We start from the raw sequence: 26,686 nt of genomic DNA, 5'->3' as shown, positions 1-26,686 counted from the left end.
TCCCCTGCACCACCCCTGCACCACCCCTGGACCCCAACCCAGGAGCAGGGATCTCCACACTGGAGCAATACCTCTACGTTTTTAAGGAGCTCCTGACCGAGGGGGCTTTCAGTAACTGTGAAAAGAAACATGATGTCATCTGTGTTCAACGACAGCACAAGACTACCTTCCTCTACAATCATCTCTACTCACTGATCAAAGCCATTTTTAATACAAAATGAGCACATTAAGGGGAAAAAAGAGAGGCTATATTATAACATAGTCTTTTTATGTAGGCCTTGACTAAACACCAGGCAAAAAGACTTGCAGGGATAAGCAACAGAACAGGCTATTCCCTTTTAATATTCATTTAATACCAATATAGATAGTTCTAAGAGACCAGCAGACTTTCGCCTAGATTTCCTATGAAAAGACACATCTCCAAAAGTCTTTGACTTTTATTAGGCCTTAATTCAGTTACAACAAAGTACATTACAAAATCACCACCCCAAACAGACGGAACAGAGCAAACACGTCATCATAGACTCTGGAGCTGGGTCTATGATTGGAGTTTAACGTATTATACAGGGGAAAAGCCAAGAAAACTGCGTAATGTATTTCCCTGGACGAAACAAGTAATAAAGCAGTCACTAAAGTGAATTGGGTGCTCATGCTACACTCAGGCTTTGGTCATGCAGAATCACTGAGTCACATGCAACAGATTGTGACAGAAAATTGGTAATTTTCACATAATCATTTGTCATAATTTGACCTAACTACATTAGGACAATTTTAACATAGGCGGTGTCTAATGAAGTTCTTGAGAGATGTAGTACTGTAATTGCAAACATAACATACAATATTTCCCAGAGGCAACGTAAACCTTCTAGAACAACTTTAAAACATGCACTAAAAACATGGAAGGCAAGGGACAGTAACAGAATTTCCTCACAAAGAAACTCTACGTGATTAAGATGAAACTTAAAAGGAATATTTTATGCAATTTAGAGACTATCCATTAGATTAATTAAAACAAACAATTGACCCATACACAAACTCAAAATGTTATTTATATCTATCTATCATTAATAATTTACATTCAGGGGAAGTCATCTGTACTTAACCATTTCAGTGGTGTCATACTATAGGATATTTACAAAAATTCATCATAGACCATACTTAAAATAAATATCTCCACAGCTCAATTAGTAATTTTCTAATGTGGCAATATAATATGTAAACATCAAAAAGTCAGCATTTGTGTAACTTAAACTTAAAAATAATTAAATAAATGGCGCATGTTTTTAAAAAAAAGAAGAAAAAAAGTCTTATCTTAATCAACCTATTCAACACTACTTATTTACATATTTGAACTCAAATTATATAATAATAATTTAAAAAATATCCCTCTGAAATGTTTAATAAATGGTCCAAAATCTGACACAGTGAAACCCGTCATCATAAACAATCTCTTGATGAAAATAAAGAGTATTTTAATTATCCATGCTACTAGGTCAGTGTAAACATTAAGATATAGTATCAGACCTACAAAGTGATAAAAATACAATGTAAAATACAGAAATAAAGCTATTTACCCAGTTGTTTTTCTTGCTCATTTAATTGCTACAAAAATGAATGGAACTCGTCACATAAACTCTGGTGCTCTTATAGTGCCTTACACGTCTGAAAGCACAAAAAAGTGCAAACTATTATTGGAACAATAAAGGTTGAAACCCGGTAGTTTGTATTCAACAATAAAACCCACTAGCCACGGAATTCTATTCAATTCAAATCTACTGTACTACTGCACTGCCTCGTTCCAAGTAGAGGTGAAGATTATTGCCCTCTAGTGGTAAAAATCTAGATTTTACATAATTTGAGGTTTGTGCTACTGTAAGCCTTGTAGCTTGTGTATTTTTAAATGTGATTTTAAAAGACGTGTATCAATCAGCTGTGCAAAGAACTTCAACATTGCCTTCAATGGAGCACAGAGACCTATGGCCACAGCATTACATGTGTCCTAACCAGTGGTGCACAAACGGAGCAATGCAAGAAGCAGACACACAGAGTATTTGAGGGCAATGCACTGGATGATACTCGCTGGGTGTCTTTGGTCCTCAGGTTCTGGTCAAACTGGGGATGACCAGAACTGCAATCGCTGCCACAGCAACCACCGCCACTGTCAGAGCCCAGCCTTCAGAGTCTGTCTGCAAAAACACCACATCATCATCATGACCAGTGTTAGGACGTAACCTGCATATGTGCTCATGTTTTTCTATTTAGTGGGCTCATGATAAATAAATAAATAAATCAGGTTTACATTCAGCAAGTGAAATATAGAAAGAACAGTACAAACAAAAACATACAAATATATAAATAAATAAATAAATAAATAAATAAATATATATATATATATATATATATATATATATATATATAGTAGGCAGCGCTGAGATGGTAATTATGATGATGACATAGGTAGAGGGATTCCATCCAATCGGAACAGATCCAAATCCACTTTATTTATACAGCCATTTTCAAAAGTGCTGCACAGGTAATATGAAATTTTATTTTAAACAATAATTTAAGTAAATTAAGTTTCTGACTCTGTGCAGTATGGTCACAGTTATAAGATAAGATAATCCTTTACTGTCCACGTACTAGAATTTGATGGTGTCGTTCAGATGGAGGCGGGGCTAATAACTCTGTGGCAATGTGGAGTCAAATCAAGCGGTCCACATTCACAAACATATTCATCTTGTGTCTTATAGTTCTTTCTTATGATAACACAAACGTTGCGATTGAATTATGGCCCATTTTGACAGGGACAATATTAAACTTTGTCTGTTTTTAGTTTAGATGGATAGGCCCTGTATATTAACCTCAGATATTAACCATAAACAAAACTTGTGCATTTTGATTTCTACCATAGAGTTCTGACCCGTCCTCCAGCTCAATTTTAAACTATGGGCGTAGATAATGTTTCGATGTCACATGAACCCAACCTATTACCTCTACTTATGTCACATTTCTGTTCATTTCCAATCAGGAAGTAAAATAAACATACAATTCTCCAAAACTTTGTATTGAAAACTAGAGTTAAATGCAAAATCTTAAATAATAAAAAAAATATGTTGCATCATAGACAATTTGCTAAATTGAGTGATCTGACCTGTTATATGCACTTTAACAGTAGGTCTATCAATGTGCACACGATTATGGGCATAAATGGCACATACGACGTGATTGGCTGAGTACTTTGATTTCTGTCCATTATTATTGGAAAAAAACCTTCAGTCCCTTAAGGCCTTAGACTGGGAACACTACAGAAGCCCCCTGTCCTTCGATATGTACTTCTGTGACAGATGACAAAATGTTTTTCACCAAAGAATTAAACAAACTGCACCCCATAGAGAAGTAAGGACAAGGCCATACCTGGTCCCCTCTATGACGCCAGCTCCTCCAACCAGCACCAAATCAAGGCCACAATAACAATCATTCCTATGAGGGGTATGGAAAGAACAGGGGGCTCACACGGACGTGTGCTGGTCTGAAGAGAAGACAAAAGGAGGAGTGTAGGACGAGATGCCGAGGAGGGAAACTAAATAATCACAAAACTTTGAAGATGCGATGACAGAGCAAGCAAGCAAGTATACAAACATAAACCAAATATTAGTGACACTAAATGTATTTGGAAATAGAAGAAGCATGCAATAGCAATATAATAACAGGATAATGTGGGGACATTTCTGATGAAAATCAAATGTGGGAAACGGAGTACGGTGTGAAAAATGTCTTTGTCCTCCAAGTCTCACTTTATTCTTCATATTTTCAAATCAATATAATTTACATACAACACACACACAAACAAACAAATACATAAATCCATGCCCAGTGAAGACAGATTACACCAAAAGAAATGTTACTGTGTAAAAAAACTTTTTAAAAACAAAGAGGGGAGATTTGCCCAAGTCTATTAAAGTCTTCTTTGATGGGATAATATAGTGAAATGGGGTAAAGAGAGGGGAGAGACATTAAGAAAATTCTGAGTTGGAGCCAGGAAGTGTTCCCACAATGCTGATGCAGACAATGTGCCATAGGATTGGGCGATTTGGCAAAACATATTCTTATAGCTATAGGAAAGACACCGTGTTCCATAGGTTCATGCCTCATTGCATTTTTATTTTGCTTCTGATTGGAAGATCATTACAGGGTCAGTTTAATATTGTCAGATCGCCCACCTCTTACATTTGTGCCATAACGTGGCCAAGCTTATTTAATCAACATGCAAGCTCACATTATGGAAAATAAATCTCCACATCTAATAACTGAGGGCAGTTTCTACTGTAAAAGACTTACCTGGGACTTCTTTCCTGCCACTTGTTGAATTTGGGTCTTGCATCTCTGTAACTCTTGCTCCAGAGTAGCTCGCTCATGCTGACTGATGTCATAGAGCTGCTGCAGCTCAACTAGCTCCCCCTTTAAACCCGCACACTGTGAAGGAGGTGACAAATGGATGACACATTTCTCAAGTCAATCAATGTAAAATTAAGTTTAGAGCTTCTATTATTACTTCTTTCTGTACTTTCTGAGCAATTTCTTCTGCTCGTTTCAGCTGCCCCCTCAGGTCACTGAGCGTTTGAATGGAGTCATCTGGCACTTTGTCACAGGACAGTTGCAGAGTGATATACGTGTCAGACTTCAGTGGGTTTTCACATGCATCTTTAGGGGTCCGCTCCTCCCGAACAGCCAAGTAGACATCTTCTCCATGGCTGTTAAAGAAAATAGTGTTCAACCTGATATGCATGGGACGTTCGTAATGGTCCAACGTTTCTGAAAACATGGCCCATGAGATTAAAAAAAACTTACAGCTCTCTTTGTCGCTGCTGCAAGTGCTCAACTTTAAGACTTAGCTCTTTGTTGTCATTATTTAATGACTTATGTTGATCTTTCAGAGACTTAACCTCATCCTTCAGCAGCGTAACGTCTCCTGTCCAAAAGTATGTTTTATTTATTGTGTGTTATCATAAAATTAATAGTGACATGTATCTAAATGCACAGACCATGTGATTCCATTGTGGGGCTTAGGCTCTTCATACAGATCTCAGCCCTCAAAGAGGTGATCTCCAGCTCATACTCTTGCGTGGTGACGTACAGGCGCTGTAGTTCAGCTCGAACACGACACAGCTCCTCCTGTAGTGAGGCAATGTCGTTCTCTCTCTCAGCTGCCGCCTCCTCTGCCGCCTGCTGCAGTATCAGCACCTCCTCCTGAGCAGAGCGCAGCTCCTCCTGCACCTCCTCCAGCTCACTCTCCTTCTCCTCCTCCATGCCATCCATCTCCTCCTGCACAGACCGCAGCTGAGCTAGAAAACAAGCATAAGACAAAGCAGAGAAAGGGTATGTAAAATGTAATTCTTTAATCATTGTCAACTTAAAATAATCACCTTGTAGCCTCTGAATCTGTCTGGTGAAACTCTCCGCCTGATGAGCACTTGCTAGCCTTTCTTCCTCTAGAAGACCTAAAAGTGACAGATGTATTCATGCATGAGTGATCCTGAACTGGCCTTTGAGGCTCAAGTGCTCAGAAAGTTCCTACTCCCTCGCCCCGCCCAGAGCCCTGAAAAAATATCATGTAGAACAAGAAGCCACTGAATCCATTTCTATTACCGGTAAGTCATTTTAGAAAAGAAAATATTGCGGTTTTCAATTATTCAATGTAAACTTATATGTGATACGTTATTACTATTTAGTAATACAGTATCATACATTATATCATACTTCTTTGTATTTACAAGATAAAACATAATATGCCTTCTTTAAATATGATCCCAAATATGTACCCTGCAGTTCCAGAAAACTCTCCTCGTGCCTCTGGGACACCTCTCTGGTTTCCTCCAGCTCCAGCAGTAGTTGCACCACCTGGGCCTTGAGCTCCTCCACCTCCTGCTCTTCGTCCATGTCTTCTTCTCTTCCTTCCATGGTGTCTTCACATTTTTCGTCCTTAACCTCTTTCTCCTCCTCATCTTTCTCCTCATCCATTGGCATGTCCTTCTCCTCAAGGGACTCGCGCTCTTTGGCTGTCAGCGTCTCACCCAGCATGATAGGCTTCTCCTCCTTTAGCTCACACAGGTCACCTATTGCAAAGCAGAGAAGTAAGTTTTTTCTGAACTTTAATCCATTTTTCAACTACTAAATATCTCTTCCCAAAACTGTGCAAAACAATGTCCTCCATTTGTTATTTTTGTTTGTTTGTTACCATTTTAACTCCAGTCTCGACAGTAATGATGATCCCCATGATTTTCTCTACTGTCGTCATGGCTGATTCTATAAATAGATGACCCTCCTGTCTCCACACTTCATTATAGCCATCACCTTCAATCAAGGTACTTACAAATTTCAGAATTACCTTACAAAAATAGAATGTTAAGAGCATTTTACTGTCTACAGCTGAAAAGGAATACATATCTTTTGGTAAAAATATTGCTTTCGAAGTTGAAAAGCTCATAAATTATTTTCCATATCATTATACACTTGAATATTTTGATTAATATCAAATAAAATCAGGCCAACCAGAGGGGTCAACAATCTCCTCTATCACTGGGGGCAGGCGAAATCCGTCCATGTTTGAGCCAATGGATGAAGCACTGGCGCAGACAGGACACAGGCAGGTGCTGGTGTGAAGAGCACACACTGGCTGAGGCTGAGGGGAGGCGGGGGTCCTCAGACTTGATGCAGACTGGGTCTTCTCATGCTGCTGCCGAGACAGGAACATAACAAATGAGTCCATCATGATAGTGTTTCGTAAAAGACCACAAGGCTATTGCTATTTTGCTGCTGTTTTAACCATTTCAAGACGTCTATTCCAAAATGATGCTATTGCTAGCATTAGCAACATAAAAAAGTGATTGCTATTATGCTGATCAATAGTTTTAAATGTCAACAATAAACAAATGTCAAACCTCATATGGATGTAGCCACCAGTAGTGTATGACCTTCCTCCAGAACGACATACAAAGCTGCTCTGCTCTGTCTGTTGTTCACTGCTAAAGTATCTTTTCTAGAGCATGTGTCAGCTGAAGAACAGAAAGGATGTATAAATACCTTGTTTCGTGTGATGCAGCCTGCAGCACTGATGTTGCTTCCTGCCTGCTCCCTCCCTGTGTCTTCACTGCAGATCTGTCTCTCTTGTCCCACATTTCCTCCTCAGCACCAGCGTGATGCAGAGACTACGTCACTGGATGCACAGACAGACACACAGACAAACCCTGACATGAATATGTAATGAGCCTCAGTGTCGTTCTCTATTAACTATTTCATAACCCAGAGTAACTCCTGCAGAGAGTTGAGTGTCAATACAAAGACAAAATTGTACCAAAAAATAACGAAACACGAATAGAAGAATATTAGACATTAGACAAGCTCCAGTAAAATCTATTGATGACGCAAATTCCTCTTATCTTGCTGCTGGTTTGAGATATAAATTGATATAAATTACATATAATAAGTGCCCTCCAGAAATCCTTCAGCAGCTAAACTCGATCCCGCCTATTGCCAGCTCTGTCCACCTTCAAGGCAATTATGCCTAATCCAATTTCATACAACTGGACACGGTACATCGTCCCGGGAGAGGACTAAGTTGTTGTTGTTATTGTTTTATGGCAGTCGACAGCCGAGTGTCGCATTACCAGACTTTACTCCCCAGACTTTGTCGTAGTCCTAAAAGTTCCTCTTCCAGTGCTTTGACTTCCAGTGCAGAGTGGGCTCATAAAGTCTCTAAAACGGCAAGTTATCCACTTTTTATTGGATCACTTGCCGTGGTCATAAAAAAGCGTCTGTTCTAAACAACATAGACATAGTAAAGTGCACCAAAATATGCCATCTGCTTTTCAAAAGTGGGATTTATTTAACGTTGTGTACTTTTAAATTGCTATGGCAACCAATAATCCTCCTTTTCTATCATTCTGACACACAGGGCATTAGGTTAACATTATAAACTTAAAATGGCTTTTTAATCAGAATCAGGCTTTCATTCCTCCTCGAGAGGAAATGACCTGATCCATTAAGTGCCGATTGATTGACGTTGATCTGAACGCGGCCACGCGGGGCAGACTTGCGTTCGACTTTACCCGAATTGCTCTGAGGTCACGAATGTAAAGCTCGTGAACTCCAAACGGGATCAACCAGCTGGAGCAGCCGCCACAACTCTCGTGCGTTATTATAATTGTGAGGGTGACAGGGCTTGCTCAGTAGGATAATATCTGAGTTCTCAGCCTAGATTTGCAGATTGAGAATGACCCTTGGATGAGAGAGGAAACATCTTGTTTCTTTAAAAACAGTGTCTACAACAGATTTTCTACAATGGAGCACTCCTGGACGAGGATGAGTGAGGGATTACACAGAATATTTCATAACTTCTGGGGTTAGCACTCCCATCTCAAAGCTGTCTAAACCAAAGAACTCCTCAAAACATTGCTGTCTAAACCAAGGTTGTCCGAACTGTTGCACGGGAGCTGCGACCCTCAGACCAATGTTTGTTGGCCCTCAGGCTTCCTGATAAATAGTAAATAATAATAAAAAGTATTACTTTTTACTGTAAAAACATTCAAACATTGTGAGGTTGTACCAACCTAATATTAATGTTCTTAATCGTATTAATGGTGTGGAGGCTCATCGAAACTTGCGGGCAGTTCGGGAAGTTACAATAACTAATTATCATTGAATTTTACACAGGTAATGCAAATGTATTGTAAATTCGATTTTAAATAATTTAAAATGAATATGTGTCGAATCTGCTAGCGTTTCCAATTTATGCAATTTACATTCACGCGCATGCTCAGTACGTGTTTGACGTCACCCGGTACATAACGCTGCATGGCCGCATGACACTGGTGCTGCTGAGGTTACTTTCATCTGTCTGGTAAGGTTGGACATGTTTCTATTTCCTATTATTACTATTATTATCCTATAATATCCTATAATCCTATATCCTATCCTATACCTACTATTATTCCTATTATTATTCTGTGCGTTCATTTTCGCTGAACATTTCAAACTGTAAAGACACCTTTCCATTCTACTTGACTTGGCCTCACCTTTTTGTTACGTTAGCTCGTGTCTGCTCACTGCATGTCAAACAAGACCAGACAGTTAAGAGTACATCCAGAGCAATGCTGATCGGTCCTGACCTGTGATTATAATACATGGTAATACTGACTAGAACCAGGGAGTACGATCACATTAGTCCTGTGCTCAGGTCTCTGCACTGGCTCCTGTGGCTCAGAGAATAGACTTAAAAGCAGCTCTGCTTTTGTACAATGTATTTATCTGATATTAGTGCCATACCATATGAACCTCTGAAGACTTGCAGGGTATGGACTAAACATGAGGAATCAGCACTTAAGTTTCATTCAGCTACAACCTGGAACCGTCTACCTGAAGATGTGACAGGCCTCTATATTAAAATTTATAATATAAATATTAAAATTAATGGTGCAATATAACTCTGGTGGCCCTCCTTGTCTCTTGGAGATTAAATGATCCAAAGTATGACATTAGGCGCATCTATCCTGTATTTATCTCATGAAGGTGTTGTTATTCCTCAACAATACGTAATGCTACTAATCTCCACAGATTTGACCTATAACATGACCTTGCGGTGACACCTTGTGTCTCCATTAAGAGGTAGAAATGATACATAGTCCATCTTTTTATCATGTTTTTTTTGTCGTTTGTATTGGGATTTTTACAGCACAGCTTTCTGTTAAGCGCTTTGAATTACTTTTATTACTTTGTGTACAAATTGTGCTTTATAAATAACTTGCATTGTCTCTTGCATGAATCACTGAGGTTTGCATGCCATTTTGTGGTCCATACAGTATATTCCGTACAAACTTTGTAAACAGACCTTTATGTTTTGCAGCTTTGTGAAGACATGTTGGGCGTGAGATGTATCCTGAGGCATCTGTGCAGAGGACTACAGAGATGTTCCTACATGCGAATGCCCACCATTGGCACACAGCTTGTCAGGTTTTATCCACATCAAATCCAAAACCAGGCCCAGAGAAGGTTCTGCTCTCAAAAGCAAAGGCCATCTGGAAATGCGACCAAAATAAAGCTTGCGTCACGTCTGCTAGTCACAATACTTTTTGGAGGTGGCTTGTTTGGAGCCTGGTACTATGTGTATTTAGAAAAACACGAAAAACTGCGGTTGCAGCGTGTAAATCAGCTGAAGCAAGTGGCTCTGGGACAAGGTACTTTCAGTCTGGTGGACCACAATGGGCAGCGCAGGACCAAGCAAGACTTTCTGGGGAGTTGGGTGCTGCTATATTTTGGATTCACCCACTGTCCAGACATCTGCCCTGATGAGCTAGAGAAGCTAAGTGCTGTTGTGTCTGTGCTTGATCAGGACCAGTCGTTGCCTAAAGTACAACCACTCTTCATCACCGTGGACCCAGAGAGAGACACGGTACCAGCTCTGGCCGCATATGTCAAAGACTTTCACTCGCGCCTGATTGGTTTGACTGGCACACCAGAGGAGGTGCTGCACGCAGGAAGGGACTATAGGGTCTATGCAAATCCTGGACCCAAGGATGAGGACGGAGACTACATCGTGGATCATACCATCCTCATCTACCTCATAAGCCCAGATGGACTGTTCTTGGATTATTACAATAGGATGAAGAGCCAGGAACAAATAACAGAAAGCATAAGAAACCACATGAAGACACATGTTACCATCTGAATACACAAATCTGATTACATTAGGGCTGATCTGGAAATATTTTGGGCCAGAAAAGATATACATTAAAAAAAGATTTTAGTGCAGAACTGTGTGAAATTGTGTATACTTTATTTTGTTTCAACACAAAATAAAAATCTGATTATATTTTGTTTCATAGTTTGAATATAAAAAAAATGGCATCAATAACAAGTATTTGAATACAAAATATTGCTTTAAGAGTACTAGAAGGGATTGTAGGATGTAATTACAGAAAATAAAGACTACATTTGTATAGAAAATACTACTACAGAAGAAACTATTTGCCTGGGGATTTCTGACTGAAATCTATTTTTTTTCCTCTTATAGTTCCAACACTTTCTCATTTATTGAATTGGTGAGAAAAAACAAACACAAATTGGTATTACTGTTTCCTTGAGCAAAACACTTCCAGAGTATTTCTACACTGGCGTACGAATGAGTGCATTTAATTGCTGATGGTTCATTATAGTAAGGCAAATTGAGTGTCCAGTTCAGGTTTGTTTTCTTTTTTTTTTTTTTTTAAAGCGGTACATTGGTGCAATTTACAATTTCATTAATTTACTTTAATCTATAATTAAAAAGCGTTGAACAGACACGCGATACAGAAGTTTAAATATCAAAATATGGATGTATAATAGGGTCATGATGATTCAGCTTGAAGGTTTTTAAACCTTTCGGTGGCTCTGTGAACACTAAGAAGAGTCAATCCCATTGAATCTACACTCTTTTCCAGTCCATCCAAACTGTCGATCTCCACAGTATAGTCATTAGCCTAACAAAAGAACAAGCAGAGCGTAAATATCTCGATTGTATTCAATTTTCTACATTATACTGAACACTAAAACAATATTCAGGTGTTTGGTATTTACCAGTTGCAGGGTGGACAACAAGTATTTGCACACGTCAAAGTTGTCCAATCCAGAGACTAAAGAAGAAAAGGGTCTGCGTTGGCCAACACCATCAAATGCATTTACAATCCTGTCACTGTAATCATGGATATCAAAGGCCGGGCGTTCTTCCTAAAAGTAATAAGAGAAACAAATGTATGACTGTTTTTATTAGGACTGCTTTTAGACTTCATAGTTACCTGCAAAGCCAGCGTAGGTTTGATTTGGTTCTCCCATTCTTTAATTCTACGAGATAGTTCGGTTTCCTGAGTGTATCCCCTCGAGTTCACCACTAGCTGCTCCTGCACATCAAGAGGTAAATGTGCACATGTATTACAGGAGATACATGTTTCGCCAGACAAAGAGCATATCTTTCAGTAAAATGAGACCATGCGGATTATTTATTACTCACAACGCGCAGTTTCACAAGTTGTTCATAACTCAGATCATCTTTTGGATCTTCTGCAAATAATATACAGAAGAAACATTCAACTTAAGACCTTTCAAAACAAACTGTACAGTATGCGTTTTAGCTGAAGTTGCAGAGGTGTCATACCTGGTGATATGAAGTCAGGCACAGCTCCAAAGTCAACTGGATCATCATCAAGAAACCCTTCATGCTCATTGTCAGAGTTGTCGTCACCTTTTAAAAATGCATACAAACATGAGCAGTTGTTCCTTGTGTAATAACATTGTTAATCTAGTTAGTCTTGTACATTTTTCCAAATGTTCAATGTCTCTTAATCTTGGGCATAATTAATTTCTTAACACAAAGACCTTATGCACTGCTGACCTTTGCATCGGTAGACAAAAGGTCCAACCACTGAGGCACTATCATAATAATGATGAAAGTATCAGACCGTTTTCACAACTGCCACAATAATAAACATCACAGCTGGGGAAATCTAAAGAAACATTTCCCGTGCACTGAATAGAAGAACAGGTGCTTTCAGCTCTCATCCATCTCATTGATGTTTACAGCACAACTTTTTTCTCTCACTGACCAGAAAACTTTCTGAATTCAGACGCAAAAAGTACGAGTTTTTAACTGTGACAAACTCAATGCAATTGTTGCAACAATGGAAGCTATGAACAGAACATGAGCAAAGCAAAATGTGCCCTAAATGACATACAGGGCATATCCTGTGCATTATGTGTTTGTTCCTTTTACCCAGGATTCCTGGATGAACGACTTCATCTACAGGATCCTCCCCATCTCTCTGTTCTTCTGTGTCTGCTGCCTGCAGGAGGGTTTGTCTTAGTTCTTCGTCAGAAATCATTACACCCTATAAATAAAATTGACAAAAGGACTGTTACTTTGAATAATTAAATCTTGACCTTTTAAAGAAACCCCCGGCCCCTTACCGCTTTCCTGCAGATCCTTTTTTTGGTCTTAAGTTTGTCTTTGACTGTTGTTAAGTAAATGTAGTTTAGGTCTGTAAAGAAAAACAAAACAAAAAACATTTTATAACCAAGATTTAATTGTACAAAAAGATAAAATTGGTAAATATGCAAAAAAATTACCTATAAAGGAGGGACCATTTTTCAATTTGTGCGCTGGAGGATCAACTACAAAAACAGCAAGAAAATCCATATTGATATAAATTAAAATTAACAAAAGTTAAGGAATGGTTAAGACTTACAAATTCCTCTGAACCAACGCTGAAAGTCCTGTATTACAGGACGTTTTCGTTTCCTTTTCCCTCCATCATCTAAACCTTCGGGAACTTTGTAGCACTTGCCTGAAAAAAAAATAAAAAGATTTGAAAATGTATCCTGTTCTCCTGTCACGAGATAGATGAAGTTTTAATAATACCAGATTTAAAAGGCTTCTCTTCCACAAGAGCTGCGTAGGGGTTATGGAGTTCCCACACATATACCTAAAGCAATAATCTATGAGTAAACCATGGCTACAGTAACAAAAATCTCTATCAAAATAATAAAAGTACTTCAGGGGGCTGTACTTCATTCCTTGGTTTATTGGCTCCTACTTGGCGTCTTTCTCTAATCATTCTACCTTCAGATGGAGCCTTTAAAAACAGGAGTTAGTAAGAGAAACAAGACTGTATGTATTGTGTAATCTGACCTGATGCCTTTCAATATGCTCATTTGTTCCATGGTCCACCTCCATGCCACCATTATCCTCCAGAGGAAGAAAGTCATCCTCTGCGTCAACATCTGCACAAACTGGAGCATCCTCTACAAGCAGCGACGCAGACTTACAGTAAAAATGACACTTTTATCATTATGATCGACGCGATAGAAACTTGTACCTTTGGGTTGGGGTTGCCTCATTGTAAAGTCTCCCATAGAGTGCAGATTTTCCTCCATTAATTCCCTTGACACAGCAGAGGCCAAGTCAAGTAGAATGGAATCATTTTCTGGAATTGAGGTAATTAACCTGAAGTCTTTCTGGCTGTACAGAACCTCACCTTTGAGACTAAAAACACATGAATAAAAACTATGATTTAATATGTTGTTGACAAAGGGTTACATCATCGCATAAAGAAAAGTCCTGACTTAATAAGGGGAAGCTTGTGCTTGGCCCCGGTGTCTGGAGGAATCAGGCATTCAGGAGGAAGAGGAACATCATTAATTGCCTAAACAAAAGTTCAGAACAGGAATCAACTTACAACTTCAGATTGATAATGTAATGACTATGGAACACTCACTGTGGAGGAATCCACATTCTGACTGTAGTTTGAAGGATTGATCTCAAACTCTGTAAACTATAGTGAAAACAATGACAATGGCATTTACACTGTAAAGCATTTTTATGAATGTAAATCAAAAATTCTTTACAAAATACTTACCAAAGCATCGTCATCATTATTGAGCTCCGTTTCTTCCGCACTATTCTGTGATTGTGCGGCCTGCTTGTTTTTTCTACAAAAGAAAAAACAACAACACTTATTTCATTATTATTTTATATTATTATTAATATACTATTATACAATAGTGCATTCTTTCTCACGTTTTGTTTTTGTCATTAATGTACCCAAGGGTTTGGTAGACCAAACTATGCAGAAGCTCAACCTTAAAAAGACAGTGAAAATATACGGTACATATTCACATAGTTTAAAAGGTGGGATATTACAATATTCACTTTTCCAAACCTTTCTGCTGTAGATACAAGCAGATCCCTGAATTAGCAGGGCAGCCTCGGCAAAGTTTAGCTTAATTTCACCTTCATCAAATGTGATGCACATCTCATCAAGCTACAGAAGAACACAACTCAAATTGAAAAATACAAATATAAACAATCTATGATAACAACAAAGAAGCCATTACTCCACCTCTTCCAGATAATCATTTAACTCCAAGGCTATGTCCACGTCCCAGTTCTTAGCGAGTTCTCTGATGGGCTGCAGCAGGTGAGCAAATCTACTCTCTGTGGACTCCATGATTCACTGTGGAAATACACAGCAAACCAATATTCACACCAATGCATAACAACAAACTAATATTCACACACATGCTCATGCTGCAACTAGTCAATTGTGGGTGTCTGTTTACTAAAGTAATGAAGTGTTAATACAACATTTTAGGTGTTTGTGTGATGTGTGTTTAACTTTACTTACTTATTTGTTTTCATATATCTGGTAGCTATTCATTGTTCAATGTTTTGTATCAATTGTTCAATGTTGTGTTGTTTGTGTTGCATCGAATCAACAGGACAAGTTCCTATGTTTGTGAATTTTGTTCATTGACAGTGGCAAAAAACCTTATTCTGATGTAAATACTCGAGTAAATAGAACTTCGCGGGCAATGTGTTAAAATCTAACGTTACTTACGGTATATAATATACTTACGGTGAAGACAGACCGGGCGCCTGCTAAATGTTGTGTTGCTGTTAGCATAGGACGACTCAAACAACCCGCGCGCTATGTTCATCTTCCTGTGCAAGTTCAAAATGAGTCCCTTTGCTGCCCCCTACTGACAAGTCTCGATCCATTTAACTGACAAGCGGCTCAATGGGCCAACACGAGAGAACCGGAAGCTTGTCAAACGATGATGAAATAAATATTGCATTAACGATACGAACTGTAGACGAACACATTTGGTTCTTAATAATAGCCCGGAATGCGTTTTGGCTAAGTTTTGGCGAGCACTAAGGTATAAAAAAGTCTAGATAGCACGGACTCTGTTGTCGTGACAATTTTGGCGGCCATCTTGTAATTGTAAGCAGGGCAAAAAATATGTATAACATAGAACATGGAAAAATAGAACATAATCCATCTATCTATCTGTATATCTTTAATGGTACATCTATTGGGGGAGAATAATGTTGACAGTAACAGGATGACAGGGTATTTGTTATTGTAAATTGCCATGGTGATTGTCTCTAGTGTTCTACTTCCAGCATCGGCGCTTGATTTGCGCTGACAGTTGTTTTGAGTGCCATCGCGCTACCACGATTATTATTATATTTTTTTTCTTTTTTTGTGTGTGCACTTTATAAAGCAGGCTATGCGCTCGTCCCTTTCTCAGACCTCCGCGTTTGCCACAGTTACGGTTCAAAGCTGCATAATGTTGCATGTGACGGCGCTTGTGCGTAATCTGGACTACCTTAAATCGCCCAGTGTGTGTGACCCACGTGCCCTTTTTCCTGGAAAGTTCCTGGAAACGCTTGTTTCTTGTGTGCTCATTTGTGATACCAGGGTGCTGCTCGATGGAGTAGGTTCCTTCAGAAACATGGACGGACCATATCACGTTTTGGACGCGCTCAGGGTTTGACTTTGCAATTAACGTTGTTTTTGCGCAAAGCTCTTTATGGACAGAAGATTAATCCAGCCACCCTGTTGTCCCCAATAGATGCAATGTCGTAGTGTGTAACGAAAGTCGGCCATTTAGACTCGACTATCGCGGGGAAACAAACCAACAAACCTGGCAACGATGTGTGTATATAACACATTTAACAGCGCTCGGGCTGGTGTCATGTCGCCTGTCATTGTTACGGAGGAGTGACCCACGCGGACGACGGACAACGCTTCAGACCAGCGCTCAAGGTAAGTGCACGACCCCCTAGTGTTATGGACATTCTTTATATTAATACTGCTCATCAAACGATTGTGTGCACATAAAGAAGGCAATCTAAGATATGCCGCAAAAAGTGAATTCAGGATAAAGGCCAAGTAATAAAAAGAAACATTAACATTACAGGGCGTTCTAATTCAACTACTAATACTAAAACAAGACTAGAGTAAGAGTAAGAATAGATAATAATGAATACAAATGAAATCTATGTATATTCTTATGTGTATTTTGATACTTTAATCTGTACTGTCTTTCAGGGGAGAGAGGAGCAGTTGTTGCTGCAGTATGAGCCCTGAGGTGTGAGAGGACCGACACTAAAAGGCTGATGGTTGGATCTTTTCGATGACCTGCCAGTCATTTGAGGCTCCGGAGAGTGACAGACGAGCCGACACCAACACTAGGGCCGTGGAATCAGACGAGAGCCGCATTGCGTTAGCCATGAAGGAACTGAAAAACACAGGTCAATTTACAGGATATTTTGACCTACAGCTTCCTCAGAATACCTTTACTCACATGAGTTCCTGTATTTAACAAGTGTGTTGTGTCTTCCATTTCAGGCTGGTACTGGGGCAGTTTGACTGCCAATGAAGCCAAAGAAATCCTCCAGGATGCCACTGAAGGCACATTCCTGGTCCGGGACAGCTCTCAGAGGGATTATTTATTCACCATCTCCGCTGTAACATCGGCAGGTCCCACTAACTTGCGCATAGAGTATAAACATGGAAAATTTAAATTGGACTCTGTTGTTTTGGTCAAGCCAAAACTTAAACAGTTTGACAGTGTTGTTCACCTGGTAGAACACTATTTTAAGTTGTCCAGAAATAGTGATGATAAGACTACTGCAGATTGTCAATCATCAGCACCTCCAAATGGAACAGTGCAGCTGCTCCTCACCAAACCTGTGTACACCGCCACACCATCACTGCAGCACCTCAGCCGCATTGCCATTAATAGGACAACACGGCAGATCCCAGCTCTGCCCCTACCCAACCGACTCAAGGACTACCTTCTGGACTACACCTATAATGTGTAGCAACAACTATCTTGGGCCAGGGCCACAGGTCTGTAGGAGAATGGATTCAATTGTGTAACTGAGGTTTAACGAGTGCTATTTCTTTTTATTCTTTTTGGACCTGTTGACACATTCTAAGTAAGTATTTATTAATTAAAAATAGGGTTTGTTTGCAAGCTTGTGTAAAACTGTGTTATTTTTGTGTAGAACACTATATGTTTAAAATGCTGGTCATAATTTTACTGTATAAGACTTGAAAACAGTGCAAACAGAAATGATCTACATCTGTGTTTTTAAGCTCACTTGCCTTCACAAATCCAAAGACTTTTCCAACTTAAACAGCATAACACCTAGAGCTGCCACGGTAATTACTATATTGAAGATATAGATTGATTGAATGAGTTGAGTAATTAACATCTACGACTGGGGTGGGCAATATTGACAAAAAATATTATCTCACTACTTTCTTGGAGTATCTTAGTAACAATAACGATATTATTAATGGAGTTTTAGTTCTGAGACAAATGTTAAATATCAGTAAAATTGTTCACAATAGGGCAGAAATATAACCTTATTTGAAAGTTTATAACATAGCTTTTTATTTTTATACTGCTCTATTTGCTGTTGCTGTTACTTTAAATTATGTGCAAGATTTCAATAGCGAGTACATCTTCAAAACAACTTTGGCAATCATCTAAATTTCTGTTTATTGTCCACCCTAATCTATGGCTCATTAATGATACTAACTTAGGGATCATCTCAAAATAGGTTGAAGACTTTGTCTGGCTTCACATAAAATTTTACGCGTTGATAAAACAATAGTAGTTTGATAGACCCTGCTCACCTCTAGTGAACATCCCTGAACATCCTTCTACTGTTTATCAGTAGAAGTTATGAACTCTCCAAATAATGTCACCTGTCGCCCTAGGGGCCCTACGATCGTCCCATTCAACCCAAACTGTGAGATGACCACATTGAGATGGTCTCAAGAGGATGAGAGAGTGAGAAACTCATGTTTCATGTCAAAACCTGTAATTGTCAATTGCCTGAGTTTAGACCTTAGATATGTCTGAATGACAGAAGCAGAACATGCGCTTTTGTCTGAGTGAGAATCTCACGTCTTCTGTGATTGGCCGAAACCTCATGCGGGGTTTGTTTTGTTTCTTTCTTCCGGGCAGTGCGTAGCACGTTACTAGAGCCAAATCTCTTGATCATTTGCTGTGCCGCGTCTTTCCGCAAAAAAGCTTTTCCAACTTTTCTGCACCAGCCCCGCTCCTCGCGCTGGCCACGGCGTGTCGTGATCCCCCGCACGTATCCGCCTTGCTCCCCGTACGCACAAGACTTTTTTAGCATTTCAAAACAATTACTGCCACAACGATGTATTGAAGCTTCAAAGCAACAAAAAGACGAAATGTAGGTTCAATCCCCCCCCAGTCTTTTCAGCTTCAACCCATTTTGAGATGATCCCTTACTAACACTTTGCATGTTTTACGATGCTATTTATTTCTTGCAGCTCATCTTTTTTAAAATAAGGTTTACTGCTTTTGGGCTATTGTTTCAGTGGCATGAAGTAGCTCCAATTTTATTCTATGTTTTAATCAGAAAAGGTTTATTGCCGTTGCCAATGAACAAAATTGGTGATTTGGTGCAACATAAAATAATGACCAATAATAATCAATGGCTGATTGCTAATCAATAAAAATGTTTTGCCCCAGATGATTCCGCTCTCCTGATGGAGAAATGCAGACCAAAAAAAGGGTTTTCAACAAAAATTGACTCAATTTGAATGTAATTGCTGCTTTGTCTCAGTCATAAAATATCTTCTCGTGGCATGTTTTGTCTGTGTATAGTCCAGGAAACGATTATTTTATTACTAAATTGGTTGTTGACAATTATTGAAAAAGATTCAGTTGTTGTCATCTGGACTCTGTTTTTTTAGGAAAAAACAAAAAGTTTTGGCACTCATCCGACACCCATCAAAAAAACAAAGTCCAGATGACAACAACTGAATATTTTTCTACAATGGAACACTCCTGGACGAATGAGGGATTACACGGACATGATTATTGAATTGTCATCTAATTATTTAAATAATCGTCATACGATGTAGTTATCAAATAATGATCATCTGGATTATACAGTGCATACGTTTGTATGAATCAGACAGAAGTAATTACAATTTTTTTTTTAAAATAATGGTACTAGTAAAGTATTTTCACCCCAGGCACCATTACTTAAGCTTTCATGTGTAAAATTTAGTAAAAATCTCACATTAAAACATATTAATCCATTTGCAAAACAGTCTTTTGTCGCGGATCATTACGGAACGATGACCTCTCCAAACCATTGTCTACCTTGTTAAAATAGGTCATTTATGTGACAAAAGCTTGTAGCGCATTAGACAAAACAACATTTAATCGTTTTTGGGCGACGGCTGCGCTGTTCAGTTAAGCAGAACCGATGTATGTATTTTTGGGGTGGAGAGTCTACCTCCTGCTTGACTCCAATGTTTTTATTGCTTTGCCTATAATGTCCCATAGTATGGCATCAACTTATCTATGTTGCATTCATTCAATATTACATTTTTTATTGCTAAAAAAAAACCCTCATAGTGCGTTTGATTCCTCTCTCTCCAATAGTTTGCTGAATGTCCTCCCTTCTCTGACCCTCATTTCACACTGCACTGTCCTGTCTAGTAAAGCCTATGTGCCCAAAAATCCTTCAGCAAATTCCTAGTTTGTGAACTTGTTAATTGACAATGGCAATACTGTCTGATTCTGAAGAAAAAGTAAAAACACTAATACTTACCGTGTGTGTGCTCGCCTCGCCATAAATTTGACTTGTAATTTGTTGCTACAAAAGTTACATTGTGCACCTTTAATTGTTGAACTTGTGACTGTGTGATTCACAGAATAAGGTTTCGAGAGTATGTCAATGAAAAACACGCATGTTTGTTGATTTGATCATGCGTCACTAGCCCATGCTTACATACACAAGCCACTGGTCATGGTAGACTTTGTCCAGCTTGTTGTAGTCACTCCTTGGAAAAAATAAATAATAAATAAATCAAAAGGAAACTCTTCTGTGATAACAAGAAAACTCCTTTTCAGTTCAATGCATTGAAGCGTCACAAGATTTGATGATTGAGTTTAATTTTTCAAAAGTGATATGTACTCTGTATATTACTATATATATTACTTTATATATATAATATATATATATATATATATATATATATATATATATATATATATATATATATATATATATATATATATATATATAAAGCCAAAACATTTGTGTGGATAAAAAAATAACAAAAACTGCAATATTGTATGAGATGTGATAGTTATCATAGTAAAATTGTATGGGTATATATATATATATATATATATGCATACCTATTTATTTATTGTGTTTCTTTTTATTCAATAAAATTTGCACAAACTTAACATTCCTTTATATGTCAGTTCAGGATCAACTTTTTTTTTTTTTTTGGTGTTAAGTTGATGCAAATCCATTTATACACTTGGATCATCTGGATAGCCAATATTTTAGAAAAAACTCTCGAAGCTGTTGCCTCATAGTTGGTTAATATGTCTCAGACTCACTCACATCAAAACATTTCCCAGAAATGTCACAGCTCTTTCTGGTAACAGGGTGGGTGGTTTCAGACAAGCCCCAAACAGAAAACCCGGTTTTAAAAACAAGGGAGACCACTTGAAGCCCACGGGTGACAGTTACCCAACGTTTATATTGATTGTAGCTCCTATAAGACTGGTTATTATCAATGAATGTATGGTTCCACTTGGTCGTTGTTTCTAGTCGGACATAATAACAAACTCGCTGCCAACAGCAGGAGCAGTTAGCTTAGGTTCACTGCCTGATCCGATCATGGACAAGCGACACATAGAGTTATTAAGAAAACACAGACTGTGGCTGTCTGAGCAGCTCCTGTCCGAAACTATCGTGCAATTTTTATATCAAGAAGGCATTTTAACCCAGGCTCATGTGGAGGTAGTCGAGTCCCAGGCCTGTAACAAACACCGAGTCCTTAAGCTGCTGGACATCCTGTCCACCCGAGGGCCCCGCGCCCTCCACGTGTTTCTCCAATCTCTGGACGAGTTCAGCTGGGTCCGAGACACACTGCAGAGGGACCTACAGACCCTGCATGAACCGGGGGCCCCAGGTCAGAGGAAACCAGACTCGTGTCACTAATGACCGCCCCTGAAGTCAGAGGGGGTTGTAACTGGTCATATTTTATTTGCCACAATAGTTTTTATAAAAAACACTTCTGCAGATATTTTCTGCCTTTAGCAGAAGCACTCTTGTAGGTGCATAGGTTGCTCCCATGGATCTATTATATTATCAGTTGCTCAAAGAGCTACAAGACCTACATCTTGTTGATAAAGACACTACTTCTTGGAACCATGATGTCATGTTCTGCTTATAGTTGTAAATTAATACTAAACATATATACATGTATATATATATATATATATATATATATATATATATATATATACACACATATATACATGTATATATATATATATATATATATATAGGGTGCACGGTTAGCGCTCTTGCCTCCCAAGAAGGAGATCATGGGTTTGATTCCTGGACCAGACCAACATCACATGATCTCTCTGGGTGGAGTTTGCATGTTCTCCCCGTGTTACCGTGGGTTCTCTCCAGGTTCTCCGGCTTCCTCCCACCATCCAAAGACATGCATGTGTTAGGTAAAAATTGGTGACTCTAAATTGGCCCTAGTGAATGAATGTGAGTGTGAACTGTCTGTAATGTCTATGTCTCTGTCTCATGTGTCAGCCCTGCGACAAGTTGGCCACTGTCCAGGGTGTACCCCGCCTAAGGCCCGAAGTCACTGGGATAGGCTCCAGTCACCCGCGACCCCGAAAAGGGAACAAGCGGTAGAAAATGTATATATATATATATATATATATATATATATATATATACACACATGTATATATATACATATGTACATTACTTTTAAACAAATCAACTTTTTAATCAATATAAGAAAATGTTTGTAGTTGTTTGTAGTAGTAAAATGTCTCTAGTTAAGTCCGTTTATTGTGCTTGATAATATTAGAGGCTGCACTTGGTGAGCAAAGTTCAAGAGTCACTTTTCAAAAACACTTTAAATGTACACTGCCTGACCAAAAAAAAAGTCCCACGCCTCTCTAATATTTCTTTGTATGGCCTTTATCTTTGATTACCACACACATTTGCTGTGGCATTGTTGTGTTGCCTTCTCCAGCTCGTCCCAAACACACTCACTGGAGTTCTCTGCTTGTTGCCAATGATTTAACCCTTCTCAAACATACTGACATCTGTTCCATGACCACGGGATTTGTCTTTCCACATGGTTGTTCCAGAAATCAGAAGCGACTCCCTGCATCAGTTGGGTTTATGCAGTTGAAAGATCATCACCCATGCAGCAGTTATCCAGTAGGAGGCTTGTACCTATTTTTTTGTCAGGCAGTGTATTTTGGATTTGTCTTAACTCATGAAGCAGCTCAATCCATTGTTATTTTCTTCACAGACGATGTTTGTCTCAGTGACCACATCCTCCACAGAGTGCCGACAGACCGCGAGCTTTCCCGTATCGCGGCTCTCCTCGGGGGGCAGTGGAAGGCTGTGCTTTTGGACCTTGAGCTCACCACAGAGGACTTGTACCGCTGCCGAGACGACCACCAGCGGGACGTGCACGGGGCCGCTCTAGAGGGGCTTGTGCAGTGGAGAAGGGCACAAGGGAAGAGGGCAACTGTCCAGCGACTGATCAAGAGTTTAGAGGCAGCAGATATCCACCCGTCTGTGCTCATTGACGCCCTTCAAACCGATTCAAACTCTCTGTGAATTCTAGCAGGAACAGGTTGGGTCACATATCTTCTCTTTGACTTTGGCTGTGGCTGAAGATGTTTTGGTATCCGCGGTTGTCTCTCTTACTGCATACCACCTTGAGAATACTCGGATCTTGTCAGCTCTCGGAAGATAAGCTGAGCTGGGCCTGGTTTGTACTGGTTTGTACTGATTGAGAATAGTGGTCACTAGTGGCTGTAGTGCCTACTGTTCAGAGGTGGGTAAGAGTTTGAAGCAAATAATGTTGTTCATGTAACACTTTTATTACACTTTTATTACTGTACTCACAGTAGGAGAGTAACCAAAACTTTTACTCAAATTAAATATTTCTAAAGTAGAGGTAAAAGCATGGTGTTAGAAGACAATACTGAAAAGCAAATATAACTAAGTATTATCCACCTTTGATACTGTCATTGTGTCTTTGGGCACGACACTTCACTCACCTTGCCTCCAGTGTTTTGTATGTGCGGTGATAAAAGGAGTATTAAATATTTGTTATAATCTGTGGAACTGCATCTATTAACAAATACCCACATGTCCTTGGAATACTTTCGCAGGCAGTTTAGATTTGTGTATGTGAGTGTATGTCTTCCCCTGTTAATAATGTACTTTAATTTCTTAGCAGTCTGAAGAGGTGGAGTTCCTGGCTTTCTGTTTGTGTCAGGCTTTTTTTTAAGGTGGCCCCAGACAGATTCTACACCAGTCATTAAAAACAACCATGTTTGAACAGACAAAGATTTAAGTTTAAGGTTGAAGCTAAGTCTCTCAAAAGAGACAAAGAAAGTGGTTCTTTTGCGTGACCGGACGACTTCATGTGAGTCCTGTGACTTTCCCAGAAAGCTGTGAACACTGAGCTTTATATTCACACAAAGCATTTACAAGCTTCTGCTGCTGAGACTTTTATTATCCTGCTCCTCCAAACTGGGACACATAGTTTCTCTTATTTTCTGGTTTGCATATAAGGGTTGAAACTTCATATAGAATTCTATTCTGTACTACCAGGGTTGTTCAAAACATTGATGCTCAAATACTGATTGATGCTAAAACTGGTATAGAAACTATATTTGTACTTTATCCTAAAAATAAATCACATACATTGATTTATAAATAATAAATCACATACATTGAACAAAAATGTACCTTTCATGGATAGTTGGATTGCATTTATTTTTTCTATTTATTTATCTTCATCAGAACTTGTGTAACCACAATGTGAAATTAATGTTTAATTTAATATTATTAAAAAACACATTTTAGGTGATCAATTGATATTGATACTCAATATTAATCCAATATTAGAATTTATATAAAGTATTGAGCCTTTTACTTGGTATGCAATTTGTCATTTTAGTATCTTGATACTATTGTCTATCCATAGTCGTAATCCATACATGAAACGTTTTAGTTTAAACATGTGAAGCCTTGTGAACAGATAAAGTAGTAATTTGTTTCATATATTGTGATTATGTATTATCTCTACAATTCAGAGAAACCCTCAGAGAGTTAAGCAACAGAATAATTGGCAAGGCAAGTTTATTTGTAGAGCACAATTCATACACGAAAAAATGCATTCAAATCACTCAGACATAACAGAAATCACAAAACAGTTCAAGACATTAAAGAGAAGAATACAAAGAAAATCCTTTCAGTCATTTGCACAGCTAAACCAAACTGTTTTTTAGCTTAGATTTGAACATTGTCAGAGTCACATCTTCAGGAAGACTGTTCCAGATTTCAGCTGCATAAAACTGAAATGCAGATTCCCCATGTTTAGTCCTGACTCTGGCACCAGCAGGAGGCCGGTCCATGTTTAGTCCTGACTCTGGCACCAGCAAGAGGCCGGTCCATGTTTAGTCCTGACTCTGGCACCAGCAGGAGGCCGGTCCCTGTTTAGTCCTGACTGGCACCAGCAGGAGGCCGGTCCATGTTTAGTCCTGACTCTGGCACCAGCAGGAGGCCGGTCCATGTTTAGTCCTGACTCTGGCACCGGCAGGAGGCCAGTACATGTTTAGTCCTGACTCTGGCACCAGCAGGAGGCCGGTCCATGTTTAGTCCTGACTCTGGCACCAGCAGGAGGCCGGTCCATGTTTAGTCCTGACTCTGGCACCGGCAGGAGGCCAGTACATGTTTAGTCCTGACTCTGGCACCAGCAGGAGGCCGGTACATGTTTAGTCCTGACTCTGGCACCAGCAGGAGGCCGGTACATGTTTAGTCCTGACTGGCACCAGCAGGAGGCCGGTCCATGTTTAGTCCTGACTCTGGCACCAGCAGGAGGCCGGTCCATGTTTAGTCCTGACTCTGGCACCAGCAGGAGGCCGGTATATGTTTAGTCCTGATTGGCACCAGCAGGAGGCCTGTCCATGTTTAGTCCTGACTCTGGCACCAGCAGGAGGTCGGTCCATGTTTAGTCCTGACTCTGGCACCAGCAGGAGGCCGGTCCATGTTTAGTCCTGACTCTGGCACCAGCAGGAGGCCGGTATATGTTTAGTCCTGACTGGCACCAGCAGGAGGCCTGTCCATGTTTAGTCCTGACTCTGGCACCAGCAGGAGGCCGGTATATGTTTAGTCCTGACTGGCACCAGCAGGAGGCCTGTCCATGTTTAGTCCTGACTCTGGCACCAGCAGGAGGCCGGTCCGTGTTTAGTCCTGACTCTGGCACCAGCAGGAGGCCGGTATATGTTTAGTCCTGACTGGCACCAGCAGGAGGCCTGTCCATGTTTAGTCCTGACTCTGGCACCAGCAGGAGGCCGGTCCATGTTTAGTCCTGACTCTGGCACCAGCAGGAGGCCGGTCCATGTTTAGTACTGACTCTGGCACCAGCAGGAGGCCGGTCCTTGAGGTCCTCAAAGTCCGAGATGGTTCATATGTCACTAACATGTCTGAGATGTACTTTGGTGCTGGGCCATGGAGAGACTTGTACACAAGCAGAGCTGCTTTAAAGTCTATTCTCTGAGCCACTGGAGCCAGTGCAATACCATCATTGTTGTGCACATACATTATGGTAACTGTTTAACAATGTATTTGAGTGCATTTAAACCCCATCAACAGTTCAACTCAGTCAATCTGAGCAAAGGAGAAATTATATGAATGTAAAATATATGAAATAAGGCTTTCAAAACAGTAAAT

General features: G+C 39.5%; 5 protein-coding genes across 7 annotated transcripts; 3 read left to right on the top strand and 2 right to left on the bottom strand.

Annotated features, from left to right (window-relative positions):
* Window positions 1-419: 419 nt before the first annotated feature.
* Window positions 420-7,235, bottom strand: LOC140367457 (coiled-coil domain-containing protein 136-like). Of its 3 annotated transcripts, none has more exons than XM_072453940.1 (10): window positions 7,081-7,235; window positions 6,550-6,730; window positions 5,820-6,113; window positions 5,424-5,498; window positions 5,043-5,342; window positions 4,849-4,969; window positions 4,553-4,751; window positions 4,339-4,473; window positions 3,415-3,529; window positions 420-2,186 (listed from the first exon to the last, which is right to left on the bottom strand). In XM_072453940.1, exons 2-9 carry the CDS (start codon window positions 6,599-6,601, stop codon window positions 3,425-3,427), a joined length of 1,281 nt encoding a protein of 426 aa, XP_072310041.1. In that variant the 5' UTR covers window positions 6,602-6,730; window positions 7,081-7,235; the 3' UTR covers window positions 420-2,186; window positions 3,415-3,424. The 3 variants fall into 3 exon arrangements, with proteins under 3 accessions (XP_072310041.1, XP_072310042.1, XP_072310043.1); XM_072453941.1 differs by having other exon boundaries at window positions 4,849-4,966; XM_072453942.1 differs by lacking the exon at window positions 3,415-3,529.
* A 1,541-nt stretch (window positions 7,236-8,776) lies between these two features.
* sco2 (synthesis of cytochrome C oxidase 2) lies at window positions 8,777-10,800 on the top strand. Its single transcript, XM_072454273.1, has 2 exons — window positions 8,777-8,896; window positions 9,899-10,800. The coding sequence occupies exon 2, from the start codon at window positions 9,911-9,913 to the stop codon at window positions 10,718-10,720; it is 810 nt and encodes a 269-aa protein (XP_072310374.1). The 5' UTR covers window positions 8,777-8,896; window positions 9,899-9,910; the 3' UTR covers window positions 10,721-10,800.
* A 517-nt stretch (window positions 10,801-11,317) lies between these two features.
* On the bottom strand, window positions 11,318-15,077 carry ncaph2 (non-SMC condensin II complex, subunit H2). Its single transcript, XM_072453577.1, has 19 exons — window positions 14,922-15,077; window positions 14,742-14,843; window positions 14,600-14,661; window positions 14,439-14,511; window positions 14,298-14,354; window positions 14,146-14,225; window positions 13,899-14,065; window positions 13,712-13,824; window positions 13,575-13,655; window positions 13,442-13,505; window positions 13,269-13,367; window positions 13,150-13,194; window positions 12,991-13,061; window positions 12,797-12,911; window positions 12,182-12,268; window positions 12,038-12,087; window positions 11,826-11,927; window positions 11,608-11,757; window positions 11,318-11,510 (listed from the first exon to the last, which is right to left on the bottom strand). The coding sequence occupies exons 1-19, from the start codon at window positions 15,027-15,029 to the stop codon at window positions 11,379-11,381; spliced, it is 1,758 nt and encodes a 585-aa protein (XP_072309678.1). The 5' UTR covers window positions 15,030-15,077; the 3' UTR covers window positions 11,318-11,378.
* A 1,073-nt stretch (window positions 15,078-16,150) lies between these two features.
* Window positions 16,151-20,751, top strand: socs2 (suppressor of cytokine signaling 2). The gene is made up of 3 exons (XM_072453974.1): window positions 16,151-16,634; window positions 16,920-17,122; window positions 17,220-20,751. Exons 2-3 carry the CDS (start codon window positions 17,005-17,007, stop codon window positions 17,693-17,695), a joined length of 594 nt encoding a protein of 197 aa, XP_072310075.1. The 5' UTR covers window positions 16,151-16,634; window positions 16,920-17,004; the 3' UTR covers window positions 17,696-20,751.
* A 755-nt stretch (window positions 20,752-21,506) lies between these two features.
* Window positions 21,507-23,735, top strand: cradd (CASP2 and RIPK1 domain containing adaptor with death domain). The gene is made up of 2 exons (XM_072453973.1): window positions 21,507-21,863; window positions 23,244-23,735. The coding sequence occupies exons 1-2, from the start codon at window positions 21,569-21,571 to the stop codon at window positions 23,555-23,557; spliced, it is 609 nt and encodes a 202-aa protein (XP_072310074.1). The 5' UTR covers window positions 21,507-21,568; the 3' UTR covers window positions 23,558-23,735.
* The last annotated feature ends 2,951 nt before the right edge of the window (window positions 23,736-26,686 follow it).

This window comes from Eucyclogobius newberryi, unplaced genomic scaffold, assembly GCF_026437365.1.
Source record: "Eucyclogobius newberryi isolate DKJ021-1_F unplaced genomic scaffold, fEucNew1.0.hap1 SCAF_2, whole genome shotgun sequence".
NCBI classification, from domain to species: Eukaryota; Metazoa; Chordata; class Actinopteri; order Gobiiformes; family Gobiidae; genus Eucyclogobius; species Eucyclogobius newberryi.
The sequence above is the reverse complement of the archived record's forward strand: the minus strand, read 5'-3'. Positions and strand labels throughout refer to the sequence as shown.

Coding starts and splice junctions, on each gene's coding strand:
- LOC140367457 (XM_072453940.1), bottom strand. CDS start 6,601: ATGGACGGATTTCGCCTGCCCCCAGTGATAGAGGAGATTGTTGACCCC. Junction 5,499..5,819: donor GAGTTTTCTGGAACTGCAGG/GTACATATTTGG, acceptor TGTCACTTTTAG/GTCTTCTAGAGGAAGAAAGG. Junction 3,530..4,338: donor TGGCAGGAAAGAAGTCCCAG/GTAAGTCTTTTA, acceptor TCTTCTCTTCAG/ACCAGCACACGTCCGTGTGA.
- sco2 (XM_072454273.1), top strand. CDS start 9,911: ATGTTGGGCGTGAGATGTATCCTGAGGCATCTGTGCAGAGGACTACAG.
- ncaph2 (XM_072453577.1), bottom strand. CDS start 15,029: ATGGAGTCCACAGAGAGTAGATTTGCTCACCTGCTGCAGCCCATCAGA. Junction 14,844..14,921: donor TAAATGATTATCTGGAAGAG/GTGGAGTAATGG, acceptor GTTCTTCTGTAG/CTTGATGAGATGTGCATCAC. Junction 13,368..13,441: donor AGAGAAGCCTTTTAAATCTG/GTATTATTAAAA, acceptor TTTTTTTTTCAG/GCAAGTGCTACAAAGTTCCC.
- socs2 (XM_072453974.1), top strand. CDS start 17,005: ATGACCTGCCAGTCATTTGAGGCTCCGGAGAGTGACAGACGAGCCGAC. Junction 17,123..17,219: donor GAAGGAACTGAAAAACACAG/GTCAATTTACAG, acceptor CTTCCATTTCAG/GCTGGTACTGGGGCAGTTTG.
- cradd (XM_072453973.1), top strand. CDS start 21,569: ATGGACAAGCGACACATAGAGTTATTAAGAAAACACAGACTGTGGCTG. Junction 21,864..23,243: donor GCATGAACCGGGGGCCCCAG/GTCAGAGGAAAC, acceptor TTTTCTTCACAG/ACGATGTTTGTCTCAGTGAC.